The sequence below is a fragment of the Scomber scombrus genome, chromosome 5, assembly GCF_963691925.1.
Source record: "Scomber scombrus chromosome 5, fScoSco1.1, whole genome shotgun sequence".
NCBI lineage: Eukaryota > Metazoa > Chordata > Actinopteri > Scombriformes > Scombridae > Scomber > Scomber scombrus.
The window spans coordinates 34,325,582-34,340,375 of NC_084974.1; the positions used below are offsets into that span (position 1 = coordinate 34,325,582).

Below are 14,794 nucleotides of genomic sequence, written 5' to 3' on the forward strand. Positions count from 1 at the left end.
ATAGCCCTGAGAATAATGAAGTTTTAATATTGATGCATTTAAGATATTTTAGGAAACTGCTAAATTGAGTTATTGTATTATCTACTGTGCCTGTCTACAGTAAACTGAGAAGTTAAAGTAACAACAGACAGAATATTATTGTAATTTCCAAATATTCATAGAAATATGCTGCATTTATATTTTTTACTACATTAGACTGAAATCATGTAACAGTGTGAATACAGAAATATATATATATAAATATAAATATATATAAATATAGTGTATTTCTGGTTTACAGAGTACTACTGTAAAGTCAATTTACGGATGAACACCGTAAAATTACAGTATATTGCTGGCGTGACATATTTATTAGTTTTTATTAGTTTTTCTTTTATAAATTCATGTTTTTAGCTGCAATGAATGAATGTTGTTGTAGTGTTTAATCTGTTGTGTGTCTGTGTTGTTTCTCTGTATTCCTGCTGCAGACTAACTTCCCTCTGGGACAAAGAATAAAATGAATCTGAATCTACTAGCAATGAAGCTTGGGACGGATGCATTAAAGACGAGGATGGCATTTATACAATGTGACCCAAACACAGTAAACGCTTCTCTTGCCTCCTTTTATCAGGAGTTATATAACTCACACAGAACTATCCACTAACATGATTGCAGTAACTTCTTAAATAACATTAAACTGTCTCTGCTTAGTAAAGAGGACTCTGTGAAGCTGGATGGTCACTTTGCAGGACTGTGAGGCAGCAGGTAGATCTCCAGAGCCGGACGGTCCGGTGCTCTGATTACAAACACAGGACCTGGGTCTGGGAGCTGGTCTCATACTGTTCAAGCAAAGTGAATCACATCCATTAACCTCACGTCACCATCTCAAACATACTGTTGGAGCCAAATGCTTGATTTATGTTTCGATGAATATTTGATTTTTTCTGGTCTACTATTATTGTTTATCTAATTAATAATGAGATACGAACATAAAATATTATGGTTTGAATTATTAGTTGAATTGGTAAGAATTATGAAATTGTGATTTATTGTTAATTCTGGTTATTTTGAGGCCGGCATGACTCTGTATAATTGATGCCGTTTCTCACCTCCGCCTCCTCTTTATAGACAGGTGACTGCAGCACCTGGGTATATTAGTGTTGGCTAGTGGGGCCGGCGGGGCTCTCGGTTTTAGACACGCAGCCGTACAGTTTTAGATGCTGCTATGTGTTGTTTTAGTTTTTTGTTTGAACAATTGGAAAAGAAGGAAGTGAACTGAGTTGATCTGTCTGTCACTCCATGCTGCGGTAAGCAACCTAAGTTTTTTTGAAAATAAATATATGGAACCAGAGAAGAGTGTTTGGATTTCATGAAACTGGAAAACCCTTTAACAACGCTGGAGCGCGTCGGACATGGAGGCATGAAAACCGAGAGACAAGAGCATCTTTTATTGGAAAAGATAGCGCTTACATTCGTCTAAAACTCAACTGCATGAGGAACGTCAGCAGCTTGTAGTGCAGTCAAGCGGGACACATAAAGGTTCATCTCCGATTTGCAATTGTGGAATACGTTTATGTGCACGGAGCATCAGCAAATGTTTATCTGCTTTTACTACGCTACCTGTCAACTGGAAATTGAATGAATGAAGTGTGTGGACACGCCTACGCAGCATGACGTCATTCAAAATGGGAACGATCCGGCAATACATCATTGAATGTTATAATGTTACAACTTAAATGGAGTGTGCACTCAAACAAACACTTGTGGGAGAGAGAAAGAGGAGAGCCATCCGCAGCACCACCGAAGCGGCAGAAAGAGCCTCAAGATGGCTTTGGCTCAAAAGAGGGGAGCCATGGAGTCATGGTAGTTAGCTAGCCGTCTGGACGCAAGCTGGGGTCTGATCAGCCCTGGCTGGGTCACCTGGAGGAGGGCGTATGATGTTGAAAGACCCGAAACACCCTATGAGCCCAGGAACATCACTGAGGATGCGTCCAGACTAGGCATCAGTAGATGTATGTACACAGAAACTTTATTATGATTTTATAGAAGTACTTTGGTACTCGTGCTTTGTTTCTAGTACTCTAATAGTGACCTTTGGTGTAGCTTGTTACTTTAATTGTTAACCTTTTTGAAATGATTTGAGTTGAATTAATCTGAATAAGTTTCATTTCATTTCATTTATCAAGTAACATTAACATTTATTAATTCATTTATTCTTTATATTAAGAAGTGTGAACTGAAATTATTTGCTATTAATGCCTTTGTCTTTCTGTTTATCCTAGGTTATTAACCTATTCTGTTACACCCCATTCATCCCCTTCTGCCCCAAAATAAAAAACTCAAGATTGAACAGAATTGAGTCCATCGTGTCCTTCAGCAGTTGATCAGCCGTTTTCAAGTTTGGGCAGAGCTGTGGTCAACAAATACACACTTCAACAGCACATAACTTGACAGTAATGCATTATTTATTTCTAACTGTTCTAATCTATTTTACCAGAATGACTCCCATGCAAGGTAAAGACTGCTTGCCATTGGCAGTGTGTTAATTGTGAGCCTGCAGCAGGAGCAGTGTACCCTGCTAGGAGAAGAGAATCATTCAATAATCAAAACTGACTTATTCCATCGTCAAGTTAAATGAAAAGTTTGTTCATGACAAAGACATGAATGCATGCTGCACTTATGTTTTAAACAATGTTCATGAAATGTTTGAGTTTATTAAAATTCTGTGAAATTGTAATAAAACCACTGGTTTAATTCTATTTTGTATTAAAGTCATTGCTTTTTTATTTCTTTCAATAGATTTTTAATGATATGAGGTCTTTATGTCATTTGGTGCAACCATTCATCATGTGGTGCGACCAATAATACCAATAACTGTATTAAATATCACTTTTAATATTAACCACTGATACAGTATGATTAACTGAAATGTATTTTTTAATTCTTAAAATCATTTAAAAGCAATTTACAGGAAAAATAAGTCTTACATACATTTAAGAAGTCAACTGTGACATCATAGAACATAAATATGAGATTATTATTTACAAAAACTCAAAAGACAAACAAATCATTTGTTTCTAAACACTTTATATTACTGAAAACTTGTAAAAAGATATTTAAGCATGTTAAATAAATTCATTTATTTTAAGATAGATCATGGGTTAGGGTTAGGCACCACATGACTTTTTTAAGATCAGTTCTAATTCATCGAAATGAAAAAACACATAAAACACCTAATTTACTATTTTAATATGAATTTATGTGAACTCAACATTCTTAATGTTTGAACTACTGCAATAGATATTCTCATTTGAGCTTTTTTTAAATTGACCTGTTGAACATCCTGATACGTCATTGACCCTTTTATATAAGGCTCTACAAGAAGATCTGGGAGAAAATAACCTGGATATTAAAGAACAATGGGAATTGGAGATGAATACAATAATATCTGACCAACAGTGGGAAACTTTCCTTCTTCCTCCATTCCTTTCTCCTTTCCTTCCTTCTTCCTCCTTTCCTTCCTTCCTTCCTTCCATCCTGCCTTCCTCCCTCCCTTCTTTCTTCCTTCCTCCCTTCTTCCTCCTTTCCTTCCTTCTTCCTCCCTTCCATCCTTCTTCTTTCCTTCTTCCTCCCTCCCTTCCTTCCTCCCTTCCTTCATCCCTTCCATCCTTCTTCTTTCCTTCCTTCCTTCCATCCTTCCTTCCTTCCTTCCTCCCTCTCTTCTTTCCTCCCTTCATTCCTCCCTTCCTTCTTTCTTCCTCCCTTCCTTCCTCCTTTCCTTCCTTCCTTCCTCCCTTCTTTCCTTCCCTCCTTCCTTACTCCCTCCTTTCCTTCCTTCTTACTTTCCTTCCTTCCTTCCTTCTTCCTCCCTTCTTTCTTCCTCCCTTCCTTCCTCCTTTCCTTCCTTCCTTCCTTCTTTCCTTCCTTCTTTCTTCCTCCCTTCCTTCCTCCTTTCCTCCCTTCCATCCTTCCTTCCTTCCATCCTCCCTTCCTTCCTCCCTTCCTTCTTTCTTCCTCCTTTCCTTCCTTCCTTCCTCCCTTCTTTCCTTCCCTCCTTCCTTACTCCCTCCTTTCCTTCCTTCTTACTTTCCTTTCTTCCTTCCTTCCTTCCTTCTTCCTCCCTTCTTTCTTCCTCCCTTCCTTCCTCCTTTCCTTCCTCCCTTCTTTCCTTCCCTCCTTCCTTCCTCCCTCCTTTCCTTCCTTCCTTCTTTCCTTCCTTCCTTCCTCCTTTCCTCCCTTCCATCCTTCCTTCCTTCCATCCTCCCTTCCTTCCTCCCTTCCTTCCTTTTTCCTCCCTTCTTTCTTCCTCCCTTCCTTCCTCCTTTCCTTCCTTCCTTCCTTCTTTCCTTCCCTCCTTCCTTCCTCCCTCCTTTCCTTCCTTCCTTCTTTCCTTCCTTCCTTCCTTCTTCCTCCCTTCTTTCTTCCTCCCTTCCTTCCTCCTTTCCTCCCTTCCATCCTTCCTTCCTTCCTCCCTCCCTTCCTTCTTTGACTCGCTGCTGAGCTTTTTAGAGGACTGCCGTGATGTTGGTGGTTGAAGTGAGGTCGTCAGCAGTGTGAACCCCTTCCTTCCTCCCTTCCTTCATTCCTTCCTTCCTTCCTTCCTTCCTTCTTTCCTTCCCTCCTTCCTTCCTTCCTTCCTTCCATTCTCCCTTCCTTCCTCCCTTCCTTCCTTCTTCCTCCCTTCTTTCTTCCTCCCTTCCTTCCTCCTTTCCTTCCTTCCTTCCTTCTTTCCTTCCCTCCTTCCTTCCTCCCTCCTTTCCTTCCTTCCTTCCTCCCTTCTTCCTCCCTTCCATCCTTCCTCCCTCCCTCCCTTCCTCCCTCCCTTCCTCCTTCCCTTCCTTCCTTGACTCGCTGCTGAGCTTTTTAGAGGACTGCTGTGGTGTTGGTGGTTGAAGTGAGGTCGTCAGCAGTGTGAACCCCCAAGTACTTCACACTGCTGGTCTTCTCCACAGCAGTCCCGTAGATGAGCAGTGGTGCACGATCCTGTTTGCCAGCCCTCCTGAAGTCTATCACAACATCATGTTTCATAAGTCTGTGAGCAGGAAACAGATACACAGCAGGAATGCAGCTTTTTATCCACGTGTTTGTCAAAAGAGATATATAATATAATAAAGTATAATATAAAATAAATATAATATAATACTTGGCCCCTCCTCTAAACATCCCATAATCAGGGCTAGATGATTGAAGGTCCTTCCTCTTGCTGCCATGAGCTCTGGACAGAGGTGGCTGATATTGAACTGCTAGAAGTTGTAGTTAGTGAGGGCTAACTGTGGTTGTGTTTAGGTTCCCTGTAGGAGCCTCCTGCTTATAGACTCCTTTCACTACTACGCTGGTAAGAGGCTCAGACCAGAGGCCCGTTGGAGGATCTGAACTTTACTTTGAGTCCTGTAAGTGTTAAAAACAAACAATAATAGCTGAGTGTTTCCCATATTTACTCCTGTTGTCCACTCACTCTTGGCCGGAGAGCAGCGATGAGAAATGACAGCAGACTATAACAGAGACTAACATTAGCCTCTCGTCCTCTGCTCTGTCTCACGTGTGACTGACAGCTCTACACTCCCCCTGCTGGAGCCCTGCAGTAACTACACCACCGCTCCCCCTGCTGGAGCCCTGCAGTAACTACACCACCGCTCCCCCTGCTGGAGCCCTGCAGTAACTACACCACCACTCCCCCTGCTGGAGCCCTGCAGTAACTACACCACCGCTCCCTCTGCTGGAGCCCTGCAGTAACTACACCACCGCTCCCCCTGCTGGAGCCCTGCAGTAACTACACCACCTCTCCCCCTGCTGGAGCCCTGCAGTAACTACACCACCGCTCCCCCTGCTGGAGCCCTGCAGTAACTACACCACCTCTCCCCCTGCTGGAGCCCTGCAGTAACTACACCACCGCTCCCTCTGCTGGAGCCCTGCAGTAACTACACCACCGCTCCCCCTGCTGGAGCCCTGCAGTAACTACACCACCGCTCCCTCTGCTGGAGCCCTGCAGTAACTACACCACCGCTCCCCCTGCTGGAGCCCTGCAGTAACTACACCACCGCTCCCCCTGCTGGAGCCCTGCAGTAACTACACCACCGCTCCCCCTGCTGGAGCCCTGCAGTAACTACACCACCACCGCTCCCCCTGCTGGAGCCCTGCAGTAACTACACCACCGCTCCCCCTGCTGGAGCCCTGCAGTAACTACACCACCACTACAGCTGCTGTTAGATTAACATTAGAAACACAAAGAACTCTTCTCACAGTGCTGCAGCTGACTAAACTACATTTAAAACACAAGATAAAACTATAACCTTACAATGCTAACAATGTACATTATTACATCTGTCACTTTGTTATTTTATTTAGGTTATTATTGGTTGATCTCATTCTTTGGCAGTGTTAAAAGAAAAGAAAAGTAAAGTAAGTCTCAGTATCTCCTTGAGCATTAATTGTGAGTAAAAACTAAATGAGCACAAATATACAGAATAAACCATAAAGTGTCAAAATGCAGCTTAAATAAAAGCTAATGTGTCTTTGAGTTATTTCACATATACAGCTTGTTCTTCTAATAGTGTGTTATGGTGTTACAGTAAATCAGAGGCAAGCAGACCATCATTTCATATTTATTTACACTAAAACACGCAGATCCTGCAAACCCAGGAAGAGGAAGACAAAAGAGGAAGAGCTGAGACAAACACTGGTGATTTGTCTTTGGTACTTATGTTTGATTTCAATAAGTTACGTGTATTTTTAAAATGATAGTATGTATAGTTGTGTGATTTATTGGTATAAATATGTTTCGCTGTTACTTGTTGTATTGATCTTGTTTAACTTGAGTTTCCGTCTTCAGAAGCAGAGGAGCGTCACGTCTCTCTCTCTCTTTCACCTGTCTGCAAACACGGAAGAGAAGCAGCGCGAGGAAGAGGTAGGCAGTGTATTAATAACAATATGATGAATATGATGTAAAGTGAGAAATGTATTTAACCCTGTAGAAAGCAGAGACATCTCTCCGTATATGCACACTGTAATGAAGCTTTCCAGAGAACTGATTGCAGATATAATGATCAGTCATCACGACATTAAGCAGGCCGCTGGTTTGGCTGCTAGTTATTAGTGATGGCGGATCGATACCTAAATATACATGTTTCCATCCTAATAGTTCATCTTTAAATAATCATTTCATCAGATTATTAAATCTAATATAATGTTCAGAGACCGGCTGTAGTTAGACACACAGGAACAAACTCAGCTGCTGGTTGCAGAAATGTGCGACGGACAGTGATGGAAAGTTCACTTCCTACATGAACTAGTTCAAAGTTCAGTTCACACATTTTAAAATGAACTAGTTCAGTTCATAGTTCATAATTCAACATGTTGAACTAGTTCATAGTTCTTTTGTTTCCAATCTGTTGCTGCGAGCTATTATTTTTCTAAATGATTGCCACAGCTCATATAGAACCACAGACAGCAATTATTTGATCAGTTTTAACACTGAAACTATGCGTCTGATTTGTAAATAGTTGTCAGTAATCATACGAAGATGCTGTATTAATGGTCTGAGGTAGAGCTGCTCTGCTGCCTTCATGTGTTTTTGCCTCCATGCTTCGCATTGTGATGGCGCATGCGGCGGTGCGACTCTGTGCTGGCTGCTGTTGCCAGATTGGGTTTTATTCCCGCTACATGTTAAGGCTGTTTACGGTGTGTTTTAGCCGGGTTTTCTCTCTTGAACCAAGTTAAACTGTGAGAGAGAGCCGTTCACTAACGCCAGAATGAACGCGTTCACAATAACGTTCATCAGGCAGAAATACAGAACGATCAGTTCACGTTGAACGCGTTCAGGCTCAACACTGATTCTAGCCTCATTTTATATTTATTGTTATAGGACCATCTCCAAGTGGAATATAGTTTGTCACAGTTTGGTTAGAGTACGGGCCTTTGTTTCTGATCCTTTTTCTTTACTTTCACTTTCTTTGTCTTTTCTTGTCATTATTTAAAGCTTGGTGCAGTTCTTGAGCTCTATCTAAATCATCAGGAGTTATGAGCTCCATATAAATTCAGAGATGTCCTTTTTGTGTGTTTCTAGTATAACACTGGTTGCCTGTATTTCAGTGGATACTTGCTTATGATGTGTGATCTTCTGAGAGTGTACTGCTGTTTTCTTTTCTCTATTTTTGGGTTCAAAGCTTTATTAGGAGCCTCCATTCCTGCCTGTGTATTTCAGCTGCAAGTATCAAGTGATTTAGTCAGTGCTGCATGTTTTTAAAGTGTTACTGAGCAGTTAGCTGTTCATGTGTGAACTCTGTCACACTATTACTAATAATAATGTACATTGATATTAATATTACTACTGTACTGCCCATTGTTCCACTATGACAGCACTATGTAAACTTTCACTGACTGCTAATACTATAAAATGAGTTATATGAGTATGAACATGTAATATACAGTAGGGGAGACTGGGGTAAGTTGAGCCAAAGAGTCATTGAGCCACTCGTTGTTGCTAGGAAACGGTAAAAAACATTGATCATGTGACCAAATATTTAGGAGGAAGGCATCATTTCATGGAGTTTGTGAAGGTAAGAACCACATGGGTAAAGAGGTTAGATCTTTATTTCCAAAAAAACATTTTTCACTCTTGAAAGTGAATTTAGTTTATCATAAGTTTCATGAGAATTGTGTTTAGACCAAAATAGATCATTTTAAATGTGTTTTATAAATCAATTGTGGTATCTATGAGCTACAACATGAGGTCATTAACCTAGCATAACAGTGCACCATGTTAGCTGTGGGGACTAATAAAGTCACAATGGTAGCTCTGGGGTAAGTTGAGCCGCTGGGTTGGGGATAGATGGAACAAGAGGAAGATGGAGGGAGGAGTTTAAAGAAGATGGATAGAAGAGAGGATAGATAGAGGAAGAAAGGAGGATGAGAGTTTCTGTTACTAGTCCATAACTGACCACAGCTGTTAATGTTCTCTTCCCAAGCGCACTTTAAGGCATTCTCATGTTTAAATGTTTTTTTTTACAAAACAGCTGTTTAGCAGTAATATGCAATAATAATTTTTAACCACTTTTTTTGGACATGCTATATTATCGAAACAGTTATGTTTATACTCATTCTGTCTGAAATATATGCAACTATGATTGCCTTGATGTAGTGATCCTAAATATGAAAAATGGCTCATCTTACCCCAGTCTCCCCTATTTACTCCATATAATATAAAGATTAGACTCATCTTTTGGGTCATTTTCATCACAGCACCCTGCTGGTTGTATTGAATGAGCATGTTGTTGTGTTTGTGTGAAGGTGTTTCTCTGCTATGGATCAGTGTGAGGACAGAGAGGAGGGAGTCCCTCCCTCTAAAAGCTCTCTGTGTGGGGAACATGACAGCCAGACCAAAGCTCAGAGGTGAGATGAGGATCTCTAACTGTCCATCACTGTTCTCCACTCACATCACTCCACCATCATTATTCACACTCACTGTCACATCTGACACTCAACTACTGAATAATAAGTCACAATAACTCAGAATGAACTACTAACTTTGTGAGTTAACAAAGAGCTCAACCACTGATTAGTCAACTAATCAACTAAGATGAGACAGCATCTTTCATCAGATGACATTTTGATGAACAGGAGAACGTTTCTCATCCACTGTCTTCTTACTGATTTTCATTCTGCTTCTAAAACTTCAGCTGCTGACAGTCTGCTCAACATTCATCTTTTTAAACTCTTTGATTTGTTGTTTGTTTGTATCAGGATGCAGCAGCAGAGAGCAGACTCTCCTGAACCCAGCTGTGTGTCCATGAAGAGTGACGGGTCTATGGGTCGTCCTATTAGGTTTAAAGATGGACAACCTGCTGATGGAAGGTAAGAATTTAACATCCAGTAATCAGAGCAGCATTTACAGGAGTTCATTTAGTCATCATGATAGAACATCTTTAATAAGCTGAGTGCAGATTTGACTCATTAAATGTCCTTAAACATGATGTTTTCTCCACAGAGTTCAGCAGCAGAGCTCAGAGGTTCCCAGTGATCAGTCTGCACAGCAGCATCAAACACAGCTGGACTCCATATTTATGGTGTGTACATGTACAAACACACCTTTTACTATTAACTCCATCAACCACAGATGAAATACTAAAGTAGCATTCAGGTCCTAACAGTGTCCATGCTGCTCTGTTTAGACCAGCAGGCCTTCAGACTGACACATGAATCACATGTTGTGTTCTACCAGTTTAAATGAAATGTTCACTTTATCTTTCTGTTCCAGCTGCTGGAGGAGAACATCGTCACTTTTGTGAAGAACGAGCTGAAGAGAGTCCAGAGGGGTCTGAGTCCAGATGTCCCAGAATGCTTAGGGAGTCAGAGTGAGGATGAGGAGGTGTTGGACGGTGAGGAGGAAGAGCAGAGGAGGAGCAGCAGAGAGGCATTTCTGAAGATCACAGTGCACTTCCTGAGGAGAATGAAGCAGGAGGAGCTGGCTGAGCGTCTGCAGAGCAGTAAGAGGATTTTAACAGATTTAACATGATGGAGAGGAAATGGAGGCAACATGGGAGAGGTTTATATTTCAAACTCTGCTGTAAATATGCTGCACACATCTGCATCAGATCAGAGGCTGTTTGTCCTCCACTGATGAGCTGAATAAAACTGATGGAGGAGGAAAAACTACACAGACACACTTACATGTTCAGATTTCTAGACTTTCTGTAGGATCCACTCACTGATTTCATTTGTTGTTTGTTCATTCAGGAACTCGTGCTGCAAAGTGTCGACGTAAACTCAAGTCTAACCTGGAGAAGAAGTTCCAGTGTCTGTTTGAGGGGATCGCTAAAGCAGGAAACCCAACCCTTCTGAATCAGATCTACACACCGCTCTACATCACAGAGGGAGGGACTGCAGAGGTCAATGATGAGCATGAGATCAGACAGATTGAAACAGCATCCAGGAAACCAGACAGACCAGAAACAACAATCAGACAAGAAGACATCTTTAAAGCCTCACCTGGAAGAGATGAACCAATCAGAACAGTGATGACAAAGGGAGTGGCTGGCATTGGGAAAACAGTCTTAACACAGAAGTTCACTCTGGACTGGGCTGAAGACAAAGCCAACCAGGACATACACTTCACATTTCCATTCACTTTCAGAGAGCTGAATGTGCTGAAAGAGAAAAAGTACAGCTTGGTGGAACTTCTTCATCACTTCTTTACTGAAACCAAAGAAGCAGGAATCTGCAGGTTTGAAGAGTTCCAGGTTGTGTTCATCTTTGACGGTCTGGATGAGTGTCGACTTCCTCTGGACTTCCACAACACTGAGATCCTGACTGATGTTACAGAGTCCACCTCAGTGGATGTGCTGCTGACAAACCTCATCAGGGGGAAACTGCTTCCCTCTGCTCGCCTCTGGATAACCACACGACCTGCAGCAGCCAATCAGATCCCTCCTGAGTGTGTCGGCATGGTGACAGAGGTCAGAGGGTTCACTGACCCACAGAAGGAGGAGTACTTCAGGAAGAGATTCAGAGAGAAGAAGCAGGCCAGAACCATCATCTCCCACATCAAGACATCACGAAGCCTCCACATCATGTGCCACATCCCAGTCTTCTGCTGGATCACTGCTACAGTTCTGGAGGATGTGTTGAAAAGCAGAGAGGGAGGAGAGCTGCCCAAGACCCTGACTGAGATGTACATCCACTTCCTGGTGCTTCAGTCCAAACTGAAAAAGGTCAAGTATGATGGAGGAGCTGAGACAGATCCACACTGGAGTCCAGAGAGCAGGAAGATGATTGAGTCTCTGGGAAAACTGGCTTTTGAGCAGCTGCAGAAAGGCAACCTGATCTTCTATGAATCAGACCTGACAGAGTGTGGCATCGATATCAGAGCAGCCTCAGTGTGCTCAGGAGTGTTCACAGAGGTCTTTAAAGAAGAGAGAGGGCTGTACCAGGACAAGGTGTTCTGCTTCGTCCATCTGAGCCTTCAGGAGTTTCTGGCTGCTCTTCATGTCCATCTGACATTCATCAAGTCTGGAGTCAATCTGCTGGCAGAAGAACAAACAACATCCTGGTCTGAAGTGTTCGGAGGCAAATCAGCACGTTTCTACCAGAGAGCTGTGGACGAGGCCTTAAAGAGTCCAAATGGACACCTGGACTTGTTCCTCCGCTTCCTCCTGGGTCTTTCACTGCAGACCAATCAGACTCTCCTACGAGGTCTGCTGACACAGACAGGAAGTAGCTCACAGACCAATCAGAAAACAGTGGAGTACATCAAGAAGAAGATCAGTGAGAATGTGTCTGCAGAGAGAAGCATCAATCTGTTCCACTGTCTGAATGAACTGAATGATCGTTCTCTAGTGGAGGAGATCCAACAATACCTGAGATCAGGAAGTCTCTCCACAGATAAACTGTCTCCTGCTCAGTGGTCAGCTCTGGTCTTCATCTTACTATCATCAGGAAAAGATCTGGACGTGTTTGACCTGAAGAAATACTCTGCTTCAGAGGAGGCTCTTCTGAGGCTGCTGCCAGTGGTCAAAGCCTCCAACAAAGCTCTGTAGGTGCACACAGAACTATCCAGATTAATGTAGTTTAATCTTTGCTCAATGAAGAAAAGTAATGTTTGCAATTCTTTTGTTCTGCTGATTCTTCTCCAGGTTGAGTGGCTGTAACCTCTCAGAGAGAAGCTGTGCCGCTCTGTCCTCAGTTCTCAGCTCCCAGTCCTCTAGTCTGAGAGATCTGGACCTGAGTAACAACAACTTGCCGGATTCAGGAGTGAAGCAGCTGTGTGCTGCACTGGAGAGTCCACACTGTACACTGGAAACTCTCCTACTGCCATCAGAAAAAGATCTGGACGTGTTTGACCTGAAGAAATATTCTGCTTCAGAGGCGGTTCTTCTGCGGCTGCTGCCAATGGTCAAAGCCTCCAAAAAAGCTCTGTAAGAACTCAGATAAATTATTTAGATACTCTGATGTTTGTTCAAAATCAATTAAATAAGTAACCTATTTCTCTTTTTTTTTCTTTATATTTCCAGCTTGAGTGGCTGTAACCTCTCAGAGAGAAGCTGTGCAGCTCTGTCCTCAGTTCTCAGCTCCCAGTCCTCTAGTCTGAGAGATCTGGACCTGAGTCACAACGAGCTGCAAGATTCAGGAGTGAAGCAGCTTTCTGCTGGACTGGAGAGTCCACACTGTGGACTGGAAACTCTCAGGTCAGTTTTATTACTGTGTATATAAAGTCATATTTTTGGCTTCTCCTCAGTTTCTAGTTTACATGAAGAGTTTATGATAAAAAGATTGAGTGTACTGTCTGAGCTGAAGTGATGTAACATCAAGTATACAGTAAGTAAAACTCCTTCCACACCAACATGTGAGGCAGGATTTATGTTTCTGTCATTTAGTCTTCAATAAAGACTCAATGAGCATTAAGTCATGAAAGTCTAATATAATGGAAAGAATAACAGAAAATATACAACACAGAATTACTGTCATGTTCTCTACATGCAGGTGAACATAAAAAGCAGATCTGCTGCTCAGGAAATGTTGAACATGATTTTCTTTACATTTCACTTTTTTTCTTGTAAAATACAAATTAAATGTTTAAACACTGAATGAAATTAAATTAGACTATGATGGAAGACACTAAGTTGCCTAATTAAATGATTGTGATCACACAGTGAACATTGTTGGAATGAAAAATAAGAACTAAGTTAAAACATCAGTAAATTTCTCTGAAATCTTCTTTAGATATTCTGTGGAACAATATTTAACTTTAAAGGCATTTCTTCTTCAACATAAATCAGAATGCAGCCTCCAGCAGGAACATGTGCTTTCTCTCCTACTAACCTAAAATGTATCTGCATGACACCAACATACAGCAGGGGGCGCTGAGTGTGAACATAAAGGCCTGAAAGACAAAATCCTGTTTATCTCATTAGATGAACTGTTGTGTGTGTTCAGTCTGTCAGCATGTCTGATCACAGAGGAAGGCTGTGCTTCTCTGGCCTCAGCTCTGAGCTCCAACCCCTCCCATCTGAGAGAGCTGGACCTGAGCTACAATCATCCAGGAGACTCAGGAGAGAAGCTTCTGTCTGCTGGACTGAAGGATCCACAGTGGAGACTGGACACTCTCAGGTATGGACAGATGGACACTCTCAGGTATGGACAGACAGGTGGACACTCTCAGGTATGGACAGACAGGTGGACACTCTCAGGTATGGACAGATGGACACTCTCAGGTATGGACAGACAGGTGGACACTCTCAGGTATGGACAGGTGGACACTCTCAGGTATGGACAGACAGATGGACACTCTCAGGTAGAGACAGACAGGTGGACACTCTCAGGTATGGACAGGTGGACACTCTCAGGTATGGACAGATGGACAGACACTCTGACTAACTGAGGGACTCTGGTTCATGTTTAATGGTGGATATGAGTGAAGGTGTATGAAGCTGATTGTGTCTTTGTCTCTTCCTCCAGGATGGACCATGGTGGACTGCAGAGACTGAAACCTGGTCTGAGGAAGTGTGAGTGTGTTTTCAGTTTGATTCATGAGAACTTTGAGAAAAACTGGATGAAATATGTAAAAGAAGTGAAAAAAGTTCAAAATGATGGAAAATGTGTTTTGTCAGAAATGGGCGTGGCCTAAACTGACATTTATCTTGAACCAATGAATCCATGAAACAGAAATGTCCTTCTGTTTGTCACAGTTCAGGAGTTAAAAGAGAAATGTTTTATAAATGTCCACATGGTGGCGCTACCTGCTCCAAAATGTCCCTCATGTCTCTCCTGCAGATAAAGTTCATTCATTCATACTGACTTCAGCTGTTTGGAGCATTTGGACTAA

At 42.1% G+C, this 14,794-nt stretch overlaps 1 protein-coding gene and 1 long non-coding RNA gene across 2 annotated transcripts in view; both read left to right on the top strand.

Annotated features, from left to right (window-relative positions):
• Positions 1–14,794, top strand: part of LOC133981114 (NLR family CARD domain-containing protein 3-like) — a 54,046-nt gene extending 39,252 nt beyond the window's left edge. The window contains exons 6-9 of the mRNA XM_062419999.1: positions 12,166–12,505; positions 12,984–13,157; positions 13,906–14,079; positions 14,428–14,794. Coding sequence (XP_062275983.1) covers positions 12,166–12,505; positions 12,984–13,157; positions 13,906–14,079; positions 14,428–14,596 — 857 coding nt within the window. The 3' untranslated portion in view covers positions 14,597–14,794. The remainder of the gene's footprint in view (positions 1–12,165; positions 12,506–12,983; positions 13,158–13,905; positions 14,080–14,427) is intronic.
• LOC133980090 (uncharacterized) lies at positions 6,206–9,367 on the top strand. Its single transcript, XR_009925152.1, has 4 exons — positions 6,206–6,378; positions 6,604–6,672; positions 6,809–6,883; positions 9,265–9,367. It is a non-coding gene; the product is annotated as an uncharacterized LOC133980090 (long non-coding RNA).